This window comes from Pimephales promelas, chromosome 2 (assembly GCF_988280905.1).
Source record: "Pimephales promelas chromosome 2, fPimPro1.hap1.1, whole genome shotgun sequence".
NCBI classification, from domain to species: Eukaryota; Metazoa; Chordata; class Actinopteri; order Cypriniformes; family Leuciscidae; genus Pimephales; species Pimephales promelas.
The window spans coordinates 10,807,956-10,826,372 of record NC_142770.1 but is presented as its reverse complement, the minus strand read 5'-3'; the positions used below and the strand labels follow the sequence as shown (position 1 = coordinate 10,826,372).

The 18,417-nt window shown below is 35.7% G+C and overlaps 2 protein-coding genes across 11 annotated transcripts in view; one reads left to right on the top strand and one right to left on the bottom strand.

The window, feature by feature from the left end:
- Positions 1 to 1,375: 1,375 nt before the first annotated feature.
- Positions 1,376 to 4,750, top strand: pdzk1ip1 (PDZK1 interacting protein 1). Its single transcript, XM_039682067.2, has 4 exons — positions 1,376 to 1,546; positions 1,663 to 1,777; positions 2,922 to 3,002; positions 3,238 to 4,750. Exons 1-4 carry the CDS (start codon positions 1,480 to 1,482, stop codon positions 3,299 to 3,301), a joined length of 327 nt encoding a protein of 108 aa, XP_039538001.1. The 5' UTR covers positions 1,376 to 1,479; the 3' UTR covers positions 3,302 to 4,750.
- Positions 1,468 to 18,417, bottom strand: part of patj (PATJ crumbs cell polarity complex component) — a 120,271-nt gene continuing 103,321 nt past the window's right edge. For 9 of the 10 annotated variants that reach the window (XM_089134812.1, XM_089134808.1, XM_089134821.1 and 6 more), the window contains 8 exons: positions 18,268 to 18,354; positions 17,837 to 17,960; positions 14,474 to 14,511; positions 14,265 to 14,387; positions 13,981 to 14,085; positions 9,346 to 9,449; positions 8,807 to 8,930; positions 1,468 to 6,116 (listed from right to left, as the gene is read on the bottom strand). In XM_089134812.1, coding sequence (XP_088990938.1) covers positions 5,970 to 6,116; positions 8,807 to 8,930; positions 9,346 to 9,449; positions 13,981 to 14,085; positions 14,265 to 14,387; positions 14,474 to 14,511; positions 17,837 to 17,960; positions 18,268 to 18,354 — 852 coding nt within the window. In that variant the 3' untranslated portion in view covers positions 1,468 to 5,969. The remainder of the gene's footprint in view (positions 6,117 to 8,806; positions 8,931 to 9,345; positions 9,450 to 13,980; positions 14,086 to 14,264; positions 14,388 to 14,473; positions 14,512 to 17,836; positions 17,961 to 18,267; positions 18,355 to 18,417) is intronic. The other variant, XM_089134823.1, reaches the window with a different exon arrangement.

Below are 18,417 nucleotides of genomic sequence, written 5' to 3'. Positions count from 1 at the left end.
TCCCTCGAGTCCCGAGGGGCGGATCGTGGTCTTCATCCAACCCCACCTCTTTTTCACTGTTGTGGTCTGTTAATCATTTGCTCTGTCACTCTTCACCTCAAGAGCGCTCTCTTCATCTATTGTGGTTTAATAAGAGAGGACGAAGACGGTCTGCAGTGCCCTCAAGTTCAAACAAGCTAGTCATTCATCAACTTTAACAACGATGTGTTGTCTCAGTGAATTATTTAATGCTCTGGATTATTAATGTAATTTTGTGTGGATTATTAATGTAAATTCAGCGCTGCTTCAAAATCTCACCGCTGTCGTCATCGTGTAAAGCCCGCCCCAACGTTTCTGATTGGTTGGAAATGGGACTAACTTTCAGAGCAAATCTAAATTTGCCGGAAGTTGTCTGGGTTTTCCCAAGCTAATTGGCTATAATATATGGTACAAAAACAATTTTGCACAATATGCATTTGCTTTCACACTGTGATCACATCATACAGTCATTTATAGTGTAATGCAGTACAATAATTACAAAAACAAAAGTGTAAAAGTGTGTGGTATACACTCCATAACTGGATTTTCGCAGCGTTGCCATGGAAGTAACATTTTGGTTCCTCAAAGAGCCTTTCAGTGAAAACCATTAAAGAACCCAAAGAACCTTTTGGGGAAAAGAAAGGTTCGTGTGACCATAGATGCCAATAAAGACCTTCATTTTAAATACTTCACAGTTATACTTGTGAATGTACTTACAATTCAATGCTTTATCAGTTTATCCGAGAATCAAACCAATACACCATCCTCCGTTCACCTTGCAGGAACGCTTCTCAGGGATGAAAACCTAAAAATGTCCTGAGATAAACACATTAAATGGTGCGCTAAATGTTGAATAATTAACTCTCTTAATGAAAAAATTAATAGACACCTGAAGTGTAACGGTCAAAACACAGATCAGAGTCAATCATAAAGCTTGCTTGTTTTACTCTATAGCTAAACTGTAACTTCCATAGGAGCAAAGTGGCACTGGTGGGTTTAATGTGTCTTCAATGATCTGTTACTAATTGAAAACCGTGGAATGCTAACCAGGCAAAATCCATAATCGCGGGGATCTAAAGACTCACATTAGCGGCTTATGTAGCGTCTTCGTTTCTTAAATCTGCACGGTGGGATAGGACTTCCTCCACTGGATTAACAACTCTACCGTCATCTTGAGAACAAAACAGCAGTATTTATGGAAGCAATGAACGTTTATGTACCGTAGTTGATATCAGATATCAGCTGAATCAGATGTGTGTAGTCACATGCACCCGTCACATCTCTCTTATCCCTATGCGATGCAGTGGGTAAATGATTGACTCGACCTGGATGGACCACTGGGTGTTGTCTTTTTCTTCCATTGCATTTCAGATAACCGTTTCCTGGTTAGAGAAAAGCAGGGATACAGATCTGAGCGTTTCACATGTAAACACATTTTTGCGGATCTAAAGAGGAATAAACATGGGGAAACGAGTCGCTGTGCTTCACTGGCTTATGCTCACACTGGGACTAGCTGCGGCTCAAGCAGGTACAGCCTTTGCATATATTTTTTTGGAGGGACATCTAGAAAAAAAAAAGCATCAACAAGCATTTAAAGTGAGATTTTAGATATTGTAATGTACAGTTATCACGTGTCTCTTTTAGAGAAAGCAGCGGAAACTCTGCCCAACTGGCTTACAGGAATCATTGCCGTTGGTGTGTTCCTCTTTCTCATCTTCATCGCCTTCCTCGTAAACAAAGCATGGTTTGAAACTCCAAGGTAATCTGTTGCGTCTATATTTCAGACCACACTGAAATCAGTAGCAGTTTTAATATTTAAAATGACAGTTCGGTCAATCTATTCACCCTAAGGTCGTTCCAAACCCGTATGACTTTCTTCTGTTTAATTTTTATTTTTTTTTAAATGGGCCCTATAGGCCGATAGGAAAGTAAATCATGACGATGCATAGCCTATTTTGCCAGAATTGTCATTTTTGGGTGCTTTAAAGTCAAGTAGAAGTCATTTAAGTCATTTCAACTTAAATTAAGCTACATTAAACTGACTTAAATGAGTTGAATTTAGTATAAATATAAAAAATTGAAAATCAGTCAACTTATTTTGATGAATTTGTTGCCATCATATTGTCAATTGATCACCTTATTGATCATACTGTTCATAATGATTCTTTGGGCTCTCCACAAACAGTTTTTTAAAACAACCATTTTTGTCTCGGGGTGAAGTTCATTAAAATGATCTTAAGAACCATTTTCCTTTTGTGCAATTAACGAAAGGTTTCTATGGATGTTCTTCATTGAACCATAAGAGGCAATAAATATATTTCTTAATTTTTCTCAATTATAATATGTTTGAAATCAAAGTTATTACACTGTAAAAAAATATTTTCATGATTTGTGCACTGTAAAAAAATATTGTTGGTTTAACTTAAAATTTTAAGGCAAGCAGGTTACTTGTTTTTTTAAGTTCATTGAAATGAAAACAATGAAGGAGATTAATTTTACCAGAAACTCTAAATATTAGGTTATCTGAACTACATCAATTATCTAAGTTGATTTGACAAAAGAAAATATGTTGTGATTTCAAACCATGAAAATCTTTTTTTTTTTTTTTTTTTTACAGTGAATCACGACATATTTTCTTTTGTCAAATCAACGTAGATAATTTATGTAGTTCAGATGACATAATATTTTGAGTTTCTGGTGATTAAATTAATCTCCTTCATTGTATTAACTCAATTTTTCCATTTCAATGAACTTAAAATTTTAAGGCAACCAGGTTACTTTTTTTTTTTTTTAAGTGTATAAAGTAATTCATGTTTATTGATCTATTTAGGCTAATACACATAATACACAATTCTGCTGTGTGTAAACACCACATTTTAATCTGTCTTTCTTTTTGACTAAAGCAAATCAGAAGCAGTCATTCCCAATGAATACGCCAGGACCAATGGATCATCAACCTATGAATCCAGCCTTGACGCTATCAGGTAATAATACCGATACACCTGTAATAAAGCTCAGAGTGATTATATCATCATATTAATAGACGTTCCTGGGGAAAACAGATATACTATCATTACTGATACTGAGAACGGCCTGATTTATATGGCCTGATCAACCTGAAGAAACAAATTTGATTATGTTTGATATAAAATGAATAGCAAAGGAGTGAATATTCCCTTTAAAATGCTATTAACACTGGAATTGACACTTGTTTTTCAGGAGCAGCGACGCATATGAGAGCGTGATCGTTCACCAAACTGACGAAAAAGTGACCGCAATGTGATTTCAAGGAATTAGCAGAGTCAGCACAACATGTTAACCTTAAGTTCACATTTTAATAGCTGTCACAGCTCTTTCTTGTATGAAAGTTTAGCAGTGATTTTTGTAGATTTCTTTACTAATAATCCACGTTTATTCTATAAAGGGCATTTGTTGATGTACCCATTTTGAACATTAAAAAATATTAGACATTCAGTATCTTACAGATATTTGTTGTGCAAGCCTCTTTAAAAAAATAATAAAAATCAATATACCTTTTGGACGTTAGCTATTTTAATGTTTTTGAAGTACGTGTCTTCTGCTGCACCAACGATGCAATTATTAATGAAAAAAATACAGTAAAAACAGTAATATTGTGAAATATTATTACAAATTAAAACATCAGCTTTCTATTTGAATATATTTTAAAATGCAATTTATTCCTGTGATTTTCTTCAGTGTCACATGATCCTTCAGAAATCCTTCCAATATGCTAATTTGCTGCTCAAGAAACATTTCTATTAATGTTTAAAAAAAAAAGTTGTGTGGAAACCATGACACACTTTTTGATGAAAAGAAAGAACAGCATTTATTTGGAATAGAAATCTTTTGTAACATTATACGTCTTTACCGTCACTTTTGATCATTTTAAATGCATCCTTTTTCAATAAAATTATTTCTTTCAAAGAAAAAAAAATCTTACTGACCCCACATACATTTTAACTAAAGCAGAAACGGCTGGTTTTTCGTGCCTTACCTAAATTTTTTAAAATAATTTTGCAGGTAAATATTTGAAACAGGCATATATTTCTCTTTATATTTTTTTCCCACAGACATCCGAATTTAGAAGTCGAAAGATGCTTAAAATTGAAATAACTTTATTTTCTGCCACTTTAGATAAATTCTACTCATCCAAAACAAAGCCACAGACCATAATGACCACTTTTGTAAATGTTAATAAATCAGGCTTAGATCTGTATCTAACGTATGAATTTAACTAAAAGGTTTCTTTGGACCTTTTAACTGGTTAAAAACATTACACTGACAGAAAAATGGCCGATATAACGGCGTTACTACAGCGTTAACCTCGACCGCTGAGTCGAAGAATCCATGTGATTTAAGCCCAAATGTAAAGATCTAGTGGAAGGTAGCAGACTGGGGTGTTGCATTTTCTTGAAGGATAAAGGGGATAAAGACAGGCAATCTTTTTAAAGGGACGCAGCGCTGGACAGTTCAGAACACACTGTCCACATGGCACGAGAATTCAAGAGGCATAGTATGAGGATGTGCTTACGAAATCCTAGTAGAGGAGACGGTCTGGACGAGGCTTACAACCTGGAGAGGTCTGATAGTCCCTCAAGAGCCTGCTACACTTCCTCTAGGACAGAGACTGACACAGGATATCCTCTTATTGTGACACACAGACACACACAGTGTCAAACTAGGATATGAAGACATCTTCATGAAGACAAAAGTGATGCAAAAACACCCTAAAAAGGAAATAAATTACATATTTACAATGAAATGACAAAGGTGTGCAATTGAATTACAAATGGAATTACAAAAACGTAATAAAAAACTATGTTATTCATAAGGATTTCTGTCATTTTTGAAATCTCGATGATACAGCAACATGATACAGTGGACTAGCTCTCCCAAAAAATTAAAAATGGTCATTATTTGTGTCATTCCAAACCCGTATGGCTTAATTTCTTCTGTGGAACCTAAAAGGAGATATTTTGAAGAATGATAAAGCTGCTTTTTCCCATACAATGGAAGTGAATGGGGACTGGGACAGTCACGGCCCAAAAAGGACAGTTTTGTGTGAAAAACTGTTTGAAATTTTAATTTCAGGAAAGATTGTAAGTGGAAAAACAACTTTTAACTTACAATAATAGCTATGTGTGCAGAACTGTCTGAAATTCGGAAGATTTTAAATGTCAGTCGTACGACATCCAAAGAGTTGAACTGTAGCGCACGAGTCATATGAACAACTTTTGAGATACTTTAAAGTTATTTTTTGTCATTTCTGAAGCTCAAAACTTCCAGTCCCCATCCACTTTCATTACATGCAAAGAGCAGCGTGAACATTCTGCAAAATCTCTCATTTTAAGCTGCACAGAAGTCAGTCATACCAGTTTTTGAAATCCTCACAAAACAACTCTGCAATGTAACGAATTTGATTGAAATGATACTAACACAAGCTAAACAAAACATCCCAACACAGTCTGATCTATCGTCCCTTATTAACACTCATTCATCTACACGCTACATTTAATGGAAAAATCGGATTTCTTGAAAATAAGGCGGGTTTGTCGAGTATGTTTGTTTTAAATCAGGACAACCACACTAAAAGTTGTCATATGTGCATTGAAATAATATCACTAATAAAGTGTGTGTTAGTGTGTCTCCTACTGTCATTTTCCCTCCTGGTCTTGAGTTACCAGCACTCATTTCATCAAAATAATAATTCACCGCTCACATCCGAGGCTACAGGTCAAAGACGATACAATAAATTCCCTTTGTGAGTATTTTTCTGATCGATTTCGATAGCAGGTGCACAAACAGTAGCAGGCGCAGTTTAAACGATCGAGTGCAAACAGTCTCCATCAGGAAGTAAAGTGGCCGTTGCTGACAGAGTCTCTTTAAGATGTGTGAAAGGAATGTGTGTTTCTCAGTAGATGTAGTGTTTGTTAGGAGAGCACAGAGAGCGTGACGCTTCCCCGCTGCTTCTTCAGTATGGCCACGGCCTGCTCGTGCGTGACGCCCTCTAGACTCTCTCCGTTGACCGACAGCAGCTGGTCTCCACGCTTCAGACGCCCGTCCACTGCCGCTGCCCCCTGCAGGTAGGAGGACAACGGGATTATTTATTCAGTTACAGAATTAAGTGACCACAACTGACCATTGTTGTTTTCAATAATGCTTAACAGATCTTTAAAATGTACCAAAGTATTTAAATCAATATTTAAATTGTTCAAGAGGCACAGGACCCCTGCATGACATTCACAGACCTCCAGAGAGGTTGGTAGAGTCATCAGGTAAACACAAAACATGCATTGTTTCTAGGAGAATATGAAGTGTCTTATCTCTGGATATGTTTGTGTGAAACCGAGCTCTGTGCTGCTCCCTGGTGGCCACAGCGCAAACACTCGCCTTTAAATATTGTACAGACATTAAGTGGTGCAGGGTTCTGAACATATTACAGAAAAATATGCAAGTGTCTGCAGATGTTTTTAATTTATAATCCTGTAATAAAAAAGGAATATTACTTCATTTATCTTGCTTAAACATACTACATTCCAGTGTTATTTTAGTACTATTTTTATACTATTATATCATTTAATATTTTCTGTTTTCATTTACCGGTAGTCATTTTCATTGTTTTTTTTTTGTAATTATTTCTATTAAACTGTTATATATTTTATTTCCATTTTAATCATTTTATTATTTCTGTCGGTTGAAAAGGAACCATTTAAAATTTTCAGTTTCAGCTTTTCATCAAATTTTTATATTTTCTTTTATTTCAGCTTCATTTCAATTAATAAAAATTATTTTTTTAGTTCCAGGGAAAAATAATACTGCTACAATTTATATTGCTTAAAGGGATACTCCACCCAAAACTGAAAATTCAGTCATCATTTACTCACCCTCAAGTTGTACCAAACCTTTACGAGTTTCTTTCTTCTGATGAACACAAAATAAGATATTTTGAAGAATGATTGGAACTTTGGCACCATTGACTTCCTTACTATGGAAGTCAATGGTGCCTAACAACTGTTTGGTTCCAATCATTCTTCAAAATATCTTGTTTTGTGTTCATCAGAAGAAAGAAACTCGTAAAGGTTTGGTACAACTTGAGGGTGAGTAAATGATGACAAAATTTTTGGGTGGATTATCCCCTTAAGCAGCTACTATATATATATATATATATATATATATATATATATATATATAATACTTTAACCGCTACAATATATATATATATATATATATATATATTACTTTAACTGCTACAATATATATATATATATATATATATATATATATATATATATATTACTTTAACCGCTACAATACATATATATATATATATATATATATATATATATATGTATTGTAGCGGTTAAAGTAATATATATATATATATATATATATATATATTGTAGCAGTTAAAGTAATATATATATATATATATATATTGTAGCGGTTAAAGTAATATATATATATATATATATATATATATATATATTGTAGCAGTTAAAGTAATATATATATATATATATATATATATTGTAGCGGTTAAAGTAATATATATATATATATATATATATATATATGTATTGTAGCGGTTAAAGTAATATATATATATATATATATATATATATATATATATATATTGTAGCAGTTAAAGTAATATATATATATATATATATATATATATATATATATATATATATATTGTAGCAGTTAAAGTAATATATATATATATATATATATATATATATATATGTATTGTAGCGGTTAAAGTAATATATATATATATATATATATATATATATATATATATATTGTAGCAGTTAAAGTAATATATATATATATATATATATATATATATATATATATATATTGTAGCGGTTAAAGTAATATATATATATATATATATATATATTGTAGCAGTTAAAGTAATATATATATATATATATATATATATATATATATTGTAGCGGTTAAAGTAATATATATATATATATATATTGTAGCAGTTAAAGTAATATATATATATATATATATATATATATATTGTAGCGGTTAAAGTATTATATAATACTTTAACCGCTACAATATATATATATATATATATATATATATATATATATTACTTTAACCGCTACAATATATATATATATATATATATATGAAGAGTTCAGATGCAAAAGCCTCTAAGTGCCATTTGAAATTTTCTTCTAGAATGATAATTTTTATCAAGCTTGTATATTTAAGTTCAGTAATTTCACTTAATTGGCAATGATAATTACCTATTAATTGCTATTTATGTGAAATTACTGAACTTAAATATACAAGTTTGATAAAATTCATCATTAAAGAAGAAAATTTCAAATGGCATTTAGAGGCTTTTGCATCTGAACTCTTCATATATATATATATATATATATATAAATTACATTTATAGTTTACAAAATTATATTAAAAATAAAAAACAGCAAAAATGATTAAAATGTTTTATTCCAAGTGACAATAGTCCTTTAAAATGTCAAATAAAATTTGGCCCAAACTATCAAAAATCTTATTTAGTATAATTAGAAAATGAAGAGACAGGATGGGAGAATGGGATAAATAGGATGTTGCGAGCTGGATTTAAGATTTAGTCGGCCACAATTTATCAGATCACATGCGTTTCCCACTAGGCCATGGCTCTGATATGAATTTCTAGTAGTAGCTGATGTCAGGTACGTTTAGTTTCATTTCATCTGGAAATGAAGACAGAACTTGATGATCCTCGGAGAATTACCTTGCTGAAGACTGTTTTAACGTAGATGGGAAGATCTCCATGTGGACTCCCAAAGCCACCAACGATACTGAAGCCCAGCCCCTCTGAGCCCTTCTCCAGAGTGATGGTCTTTGGCTTGGGCGTCCTGTTAATATCACGCAAACACAGGATCGAATAACATCAAAAGCCGCTTGAAGTTTACAGTAACAGTATCATAACAGTAACATCAGCGTAAAAGTGAAAATTAACATCTTGTTTATCATGATCAATACAGTTAATGTAGATAGTGAATAAGAGAGGCCCCAACACGGATCCTTGAGGAACACCTTTAACAATCTCCAATAGTCTTAAATTTTTACCCTTAACTTTTACCTTAAATAATTTTTAAACCAGAGAATAACATGATTTGATAAGCCAACACTCCTTAATCTGATCCACTGTGTCGAAAGCCTTTGATAAACCGATAAAAAGGGATCATGTGCAATCAGCTGACACTACTGTATCAGAAATTGTAAAGTCTTGTTGTCATGTGACTGCTGGACGCTGGTGATGTCACTCACTCTGGTTCCACCGGCCGGACTTCTGGGTTGGTACTGGGGGTGGAGCTACTGGACAGACTCTCCACCTGACTGGCTATGGCACTGATGTTGGTGTCAGCCACCACCTGTCAATCACAGACGGACACCGTCAAACATTACAATTCAATGAATGACTTAATGTTCTGAAACCCACTGGAGGTGTTTTCTTTCATTCAGACGTGTGTGTGTGTGTGTTTTCACAAATGACTGTCTGCCTGTAGATAACAGAAAACTGCTCTCTGTGTAGTGTGTGTTTTGGCACTGAAATGCATCCTAACAGCCCTTTAATGTTCTTCATGGCGACTGTTGGCGAATGATCGTTTGGGCGCTGTTCATCAAACCTCTGTCTCCTTCATCAGAATCAAAAAGGCGTTTCATTTACATTTTCCTCTTCCGTTAAACTCTGGGCTAGCTATGAGGGCAGTGGTATATTAATTTGCATATTTAATTAACGGCAAGGCAATTAAAAGTAAAATCCACAACAATAAACAAAAGCTAATTAATAAACAAGTCAACAACAGGAGAGAAACACTCCCAAGTCATCACAGTTGCTATCTCGCATACACCTACTGACAGAAAGAGAAAGACAGTAAGAAAGAAGAAATGAAGTCAGAAAGAAAAAAGAAGACAGTAAGAAACAGAAATAAAGAAAGAGATATAAGAGCAAGAAAAGACAGGATGAAAAAAGAGAAAAAAAGAGTAAAAAGAAAACGATAAAAAAGAGCAAGGAAAAAAAGAAAAAGCTACAAAAAAGAGTGAGAAAAGAGGAAAAATATTAAAAAAAGAATAAAGAAAAAATAAGTGATTAAAAAGACAAAAAAGAGCAGAAAAAAAGAAAGAGTGATAAAAGAAAAATTCATTCAAAACTCTCAGCCACGTTGCTAGGGTGTTTTGGGTGGTTGCTAGGGTGTCAGGGTAAATAACCTATTAATTACAGAGCAAAAAAGAGAGAAAGAGTGATAAAAGAAAGATAGAGTAGTTAATGTCCATACAAAACTCTCAGCCATGTTGCTAGGGTGTTTTGGGTGGTTGCTAGGGTGTCAGGGTAAATAGACTATAAATGACTGATAAATGGCTGAGTTTTTTTTTTTTTTTAAACAAGTCTTTTAATTAATACCTGGGCTGTTGCTATGCAGTGGTCAGATGTCATTCAGAGTGTTTTGCCAGGGTGTTGCTAAGCAGTTGCTAGGGTTCCTGAGGAATTCTAGCATGTTGCTATGACACTGCTGAGGTGTTACTATGGTGTTCTGAGTGGATGCCATGGCACTGCAATGCAATGAAATTTCAGAGTGTTCTAAGTAGAATTCACTAAGTTACTATGCCATGTGTTGCTATGCTGTTGCTAAGGTGTTGCTATGCTGTTGCTTTGGGAGTCTGAGTAGTTCTCACACTTGTTTGATCCTGTGGATAAGTTCCAATGTGGTTCCTATGAGATTTGAGTGTTTAACATATTGTTATGCATTTGCTGGGTTTTTGAGGTATTTTAACAAGTATTATTATTTTTTTGGTATTTTAAGGGGGTTTTGGGTAGTTTTAGCACATTTTGCTGTGTTGATACTAAGGTGTTGTTATGCAGTTGAAGTGGTTCTCAGCCCATTGCAATGCTTCGAGTTGCTAGTGGGCTTTAGTGACCCTATTCACACCTGGTAATAAGATGTGTTTTGGTCAACCGGATCACAAGTAGACGAGGGAGACACATTCATGTTTACACCTGGTGTTTTAATCCGTCTCTTTTGAGCACTTCTGTCCTGATTTCCTCTATGGGTGGGTTCCTCTATGAGCGTTTTCAGATCTTCATCAGTTTTCGTTTCTGAAAGACTAAAGTGTGTTTTAAAAAATCAGGAACGGCAAGAGAACATCGTGCTTAGTACATTTTTCGTCTTGGCTCTTAATCCGACAAAGTTTAAATCACGTCTAGCTAGCGCGCTTCCAAAATGTTTACGCATTAGTTCAGTAAGCGGAGAGTAGGAGGTCTTTTGCGGCACATGTTTCCACCCACTTATTTTTATGCACATTTTGGGATATTGCATAAAAAAAACAAATGTTTGCAAATAATTTGTTATTTGTTAAAAATAATTTTGACTAAAAATAAACAAAAAATGCACATAAAAATGCGATTTCGATTTTTTATTTGAAACAAATAATATAAAAAAATACAAATTTTAAAAATTAATTAAAAAATATACTTTTTTAATTTTAAACTACGATGCAAACAACAGGCATCTTCCTTTGCAATGCAATTATCGTGTTTCGTCTAAGCACTCTGAGGCGCAAGTACTTTCTTTTATACAAAATTTATTATTATATACAGTGGCTTCTCCAACATTTCTGAGTGACATTTAGCGCCAGTTTATCAGAAAAGTAACGATTTCGTTCTCTTCAACTCACTGGATGAAAACTTTGCAAATGTTTGATTCGATATTACCATTTTTCACACAAGTTAAATTCGCAACTTTGTGTGGAATTGGAAACATAGCTAATGTGAGGAAACTTTGTGAAAGATAAATACTTCAGTAGGGTGCAACATTAAACTTCTCAAAGAAAAGCACATGATCATGGCCAGAATGGCTTTCCAGGGGCTAAAAATGCTATAAAAAAACAAAACAGTATAAAATTCTCTGATTTCGGAGACATGAGTAATAGCATAGGGCATTACATGTGTCCAATTAAACATATAGCAGCCAGAGAGAGAGAGAGAGAGAGAGAGAGAGAGAATGCTTTCTCAAACGAGTGAAGAGGGAATGAATGAGCGAGCGAGAGAGAGAGAGAGAGTGTGTGAGAGGGAGAGAGAGAGCTAAACAATAATTGCTCTCTGAGCTGCTGTAATCAGGGCTTTGCAGGCTGGGCTCCCCTGTTTAAAAGCCCAGTGCATTCCTCCTGGAACTGCGCAGATAACGCTACATTTGCATAAAGAACTGGGATTATCTGGCAACCCGCGTGCAACCGCCGCACAGCTGCACACGGCTGATAACAGCCCAGTGACACAGCACCAACCACTCACACACACACACACACACACACACAACCATGAGTCCAAACAAACACACTCACACGTATACACAGCACACTGTCCTTCGATGCACCGACTCCGCTAACACACACCGATAACCGTACAGAACATATACACACGGCGGCTCTGCATAGCAATAACAGCACACAATACAAGCGTGTATACACACATCACTGAGACCGCACCTACATGCAAAAATGCTACAATACACCACTTACAAAAAAATACCACAGTAATAGCATGGTATTCTTAGATAAGCAATTTTTCTTAACAATGCTAACAGTTCTCATATACGAACTACACATACAAACTTAAGGCGCTATTATCAAACTGGTGGTGGGTTATGGGAAATTTCTGGGGATTATAAAACAACCACCCACCAACCAACTCCTAAAACATTTGAAATAAATGTGGGTGATATCGCGCACCTCACCAGACGGGTCGGAGGGTCTGTTAGCGCCAGCGGCTTCTTAAAAGCTCGACTTCAACCCACGGACTGTCTGCCGTGATCCTGTTAACAAGTACACTGTATTCAAATCACATTACCTAATGTGAGTTCCCTCATTAGCAAGTCAGCGAGCGAGAATGCAGTAGCTAATTTGAATTGTGGGTGCACGACTGGCAGCCTTGGCGCTTCGTCAAACTAGCTTATCGAAAACTGTTTAGCAGAACAAAAGTCAAAGTCAGTACGTAAACTTTAGCAAATCAACTAGAGCCCGACTGATAAAGGATTTTGAAGGCCGATACCGATACAAATATTTGTTGGTTTTAAAATCCGATATATCGGCCGATATTTTTTTTTTTTCCAGGAACGCGCAAACAAAACATTAACAGATTTCCCTAACATTAGTTATTTGTAAATAATTTTAAAACATACATTTTCAATATAACAGGCCGAGGAGAGATGATACGTCTCATTGCTATAACTGTCACGTGGTATTAAAGAAATACTTGAGTCAAAAGTTAAAAGGACAGTCAGTCAACTACACTGTAACAACGTAACGTAACTATTACTAGCTAATTCCGCTTCACTCTCGGCTTATTTAACTGCAGCAAAACTGGACATGATAGTCCACATTTTGTCATGCTTATTTGAGGATGTTCAAGCAATGTATGTCTCGTGACCAACTCAACGAGTGTTGCCAACAGGGAAGGTGTAGAGTGCCCTCCGGTGGACAAACGATACAACTCCAACACTCATGACATGGTTGAAGCGTGTTTCGTCCGTTTTTTATTTTATAATTGAAATATTAATTTATCGGCCATTATAACTGCCGATACCGATAGTTTGGAAAATGCCTAATATCGGCCTACGGATAAATCGGTCTGGCTCTAAAATCAAGCTGTTTTACAAAACAAATAATGTATAATGCAACACAAGGGGGTGTTATAGATCTCATGTAGCCCCATCCCTTTTCAGTTCGGCACCCGTTGTGTTCTGTCTTCCGGTTTGTATTTTCACAGCATGAAGGTGTTTTTGGCCCAAAAGAATGATTTGTTTGCCACGGTCTACATCATTAACTAACCCACAAATAAACTCGAAGACTTAACATCTGAAATATGGAGATATTTAATGAACAAACAGTATTATTGAGTGCAATGTTTACCTGGAGGACGATAGTGCCGTAAGCATTCTTCAGTATATTTACGACGTCTCCGTGAGTGAAGCCATCCAGAGACTGAGAATTGATGCTCACAATCCTGTCACCTACCTACATTAAAGGAAAAATGCTTGAAATTCATTCACATGGATACAAACCCAATCCCAAACAGTACCCTACACACCCAAACCACTATATAAGGCTTAATCAATGACTCTCAGCCTGATTTACACAAGACTAATGTGGAAAGTGAGCAACAGAAAGGAATTGGAAAAGCAAGGATGATGTACTTTGAGGCGATGCGTCTTGGCAGCCACGCCATTGGCCTGGATCATGGCGATGAAGATGGGGATGTCACCCAGCGGACTTCCCTTACCGCCCGCTATACTGACACCCAAAGCGTCGGTGGGACCCTGAGAAAGCGAGACAAAGTCACTGCTGAGGGTCTACTAAAAATTAAACTCCTGAGCACTATATATATAGAGGCAAACAATCTTACCCGTGTGATCTCCACTGTCCGAACGCCTGGCTCGATCCCTGGAGGGATAAAATGTCAGACACTAACTTTCGGAAAACAATCCTTCAAGAGATTGAAATGTTTTAATCCAATCTTGTTGATTAGAAAAGTAACTATTATGAGTTCCTGATTAAGAAATTTACTGAGGAACACAACAGTGGTAAAGCTCATGCATTGGTCATGTGGGTTGGATATAGAGACACAATATACAGATACATTGGCCATAATTGGCCATCACCTGACTATAGCTAAATCTACTTGGCTGATGCGTGTCAGTTAGTCACTGCCACAATAACCCAAAAAAATCATGTTAAATAGGACCACAGGTTTAAAATACATCGATGAAACCTTTGCGAACTTACATAAAGTATGTTTTTATACAAAGGGTACTGGTGTGGGCAGAAGTTAGATGTGAATATTTTGGTACCTGAACCTGAAATCCACAAGGATTTAAAATTAGTAACGAAACCAAAAGTTAAGAAGTGTTTGAAAAGGTGACCTATGCAGTTGTGTGCATACCAATATTCCTGACAGATTACCAGTATTTGTAAGCCATTTTGTGTTTATAAGCATTATCTATGCCTACTTTGTAGATTAGTATCAGTTCCAGCAACAGGTAAAAGTGTTATGTATTAACTTGCAGTATATAAATATTCCCAGACTGAACCCCACAACGAGTGACCCATGAGATCGCTAAAAAATGGCTTAAGGTGCGATCACACACTCAAAAAATGAACTAGGAAGGTTGTGCACTTTACATAATATATTTATATATAGTTTACTTATAATAATTGTGTTTTTTGACTTGAATTGTTTTTTTTCTTTCTATTAAGGTCTATGTAATTGTGTCTCAACTTAACAGTACAAAATCCTAAACACAAACCATTTATGTTAAGTTAAAAATTTTGTGCATCCAGAGGGTGGCAGTATAGTGCGAGCCAACTGCCACTTTGCCCGAACTTAATTTTATTGTGTGTTCAATTTGCTTAAATATATGTACAACTTAAAGGCACTCTATGCAAGATCTGTACCTTAATATAACAGCTTCAAAGTCGTTTTGGTGGTTAACAAAGTCATAGTAGGGCGAATCATCCTGGTAGGAAAGCTTGGGGGGGGGACGCCGCCGGAAAAACCAGCCATGCAAGTTTGAGAGTGGCGCCCCTGACACAGCGCGTGAGAATCACGAAATGGTTTACGGCAACGACGTCACACGCATCAACAACATCATACTGTATGAAGCTACTTTCGAAAAAGGGAAAGAGAATCGGACCGTGCTAGAAACCGGACAAGAGTCCACTCGGTCGGGCTTTCACTCGTTGGCGCGAGCTTAAAAGCTGCACTGGATTGTAACTGCGATGCTGACCTGCCAATCTTGTTGATGGACTTGTAAGTAAATCTCTTATTTATAAACTTGTTTGTATTTGTATACTTGTTTCTATATTGTATGTTGCTGCACTGGCTTGTAGTATGTCATTTTTTACGGTGCTGTTCATTCATCCGTTGTTGATAATAAGACCAGTTCAATAATTCTCACATATGTCTATAGCTTTCGATTACCAGAGCTTTAAGCAGACTTCCTAAAAACAGTCGTTTCTCTTAGTCTTGTTGTTTTTTTCGTTATGATTTATTGCCGAGCTTGCCACAATAGCTAGTTTGCCAGCTGAACTCAGGTGTTGTGATGTGTATTTATCACGTATCTTTAGTCCTGTGTCTGGTTCGGATTTCTTATGACGTGTGTAAGTTACTGTTATATCAAGTTTATCTGACTAACAGTACACTTCCCGACTGTAACTTCAAATTGTGTTGATTATGAATCAATCAAATCTTGACGCTGTTGATGTTGATTCTTGCGATTACTATGAGGACATAGTCAATATCTCACATAATTATTAGGACATGTATAAGCCTAGAGGTTGTAAATAATTGAACACAATTTGCTATTATGATAAATTGTAATCATGTCTAAATCATAACGTCCAATGTTATGAAATAATGCGACGTACATTTAACTTGATTGATGTCATCTGACATTTTGTAATGTTTACATTACAATCAAAAAACATGAATGAAATTATACAGTAGCCTATACACTATAGGCTATTTACTTCTGATTTTGCAGAAATCATGTAAAAACGCTATAAGCCAGCAAACGCGATAGGCAACTTTATTATTAAAAAGCAGTCTAGCACTTGACAGTAGTTCAGTAGATATGCAGTAACAGGGGAATAACGGTTATTTACGACAGTGCAAGTACACCACAGCGGCTCTAGAGGTCACTGTTTTACAAAAAAAACAGAGAGTGCATAGTGTGCCTTTAAGTTTACTTAATCCGTTTGTGTTGGATTACTTTATTAATTTGTGTTGCATTAACTGAAACTGGCCAGTGCTTTTAGTTCCCAGCATGCTTTGCATATGGTTGAATTAAGAGAGAATAAATGTTAAAATTAAGTGTTATTTTATGGGTTTTTTTTTTGAGAAATTTAGAAAAGGGGAAGACTTGATAGAGTGTAATAGTGTTTAATGTTAAATTACATTTGAATTATTAAAACCATTTAAGTTACAGTGGGTTACCATTGTGGAGAAGAGTGGAGCATTTTGTTTGGCTGTCGACTGATTTCATCATTGAAGGAGCATGTAAATCTTAGCATTCAAGCTGCTAATATGTGCTACTGCTAGCAAATAGCTAGCTATAGTCTATCAATTTAATTAACTGTCACTGAATTAAATGAAATATAAATGAATGAATGAATATAATAAAATGTCTAATGTCTCTAGGAAGCCTTTAAAAATTCAAGTTGAGACTACTTTAATTGGGTAATTTAAAATTACTTAATTCCATGATGTTGAAGTTACATGAACAAATTATGTTTTTTTATCGTAATCCAGTTATGTGGAACCTGTTGACGAAAAAAACCCAGAATTAAAGCAAAAATATAATTTTTTTGAGTGCATTAGCGAATTTTTGGGGCAATTTTTATTTTTTAATTATAATACAATACATACAATATTATTTTTGTCAATAGTGTAGTTTCAAACCAAGCAACTTTCTACTGCATGGGGAAATTTGTCGCCCTCATGCAAAATTCCCAAACACATGGATGTCTAATGACATGACTGGATTTCACCAATGTGACTGCAACTTTAATTTAAACAGACTAAGAATAAACCATTTCCATTCAAACAACAGAAGAAAACAAAATCACAAACACGCTCTAAACTGTTTATGGAGGCACCACCGCTAGCTGTCGCGTCGACAGATAAGAAGCGTGTTGTTTTAAGGCTGATTTATAGTGGTTTTATGGCTGTTTCCTCGTACTGTCAGAGCTAATGTGGTGTGAAAAGTACCTGTGCTTTTATTGTTGGGCTCGCTGATATTTTGGCTGTTGTTGTTGAGGGTTTGAGAAGGGACAGGGGCCACGACAGGGGGCGTGGGGGTTGGGGTGCTGGTGTTGCCGCTCACGTGGCTCATCTAAAAGAGAAAGAGTTAGCTGAAGGTGCTATCCCATACACAAATAAAGAACATAGTCATCGCACATTCATACATCTTGGTTAGTGACATGTGAGAGCATGCTGATGTGCCACAAACACAGACTCCATTTGCTTTTCAGGCAATATGGATGAGTAACACACACACACACATGCCCACAGTCACACACCGCTGGTTGGCCCGTCCGCTATCATGCACTATCGATTGGGTTAGAGTTCGGCATGCTGGACTCCTGGTTTATAAGACGTAGCAGGGAAGCCCGAGAAGGTGTCGGACGCGGGCTACACACCTGACTTCCCTGGGACGTGCGTCTGGAAGAGATCCAGGAGGCAGCCTTCAGTCGGCCCAGTTCCAACAGCACCTTGCCCCTGGCGCACTGCAGGATCACAGCAGCACACACGTTGACGCACACACATGTTTGGCATTGTGGCCTGTCATC

What these genes read in the sequence shown, in the direction of transcription:
- pdzk1ip1 (XM_039682067.2), top strand. Translation starts at nt 1,480, where the DNA reads ATGGGGAAACGAGTCGCTGTGCTTCACTGGCTTATGCTCACACTGGGA. An exon ending in ACTAGCTGCGGCTCAAGCAG is followed by an intron (nt 1,547 to 1,662) that starts GTACAGCCTTTG and finishes TGTCTCTTTTAG; the next exon opens with AGAAAGCAGCGGAAACTCTG. An exon ending in GCATGGTTTGAAACTCCAAG is followed by an intron (nt 1,778 to 2,921) that starts GTAATCTGTTGC and finishes TTTTGACTAAAG; the next exon opens with CAAATCAGAAGCAGTCATTC.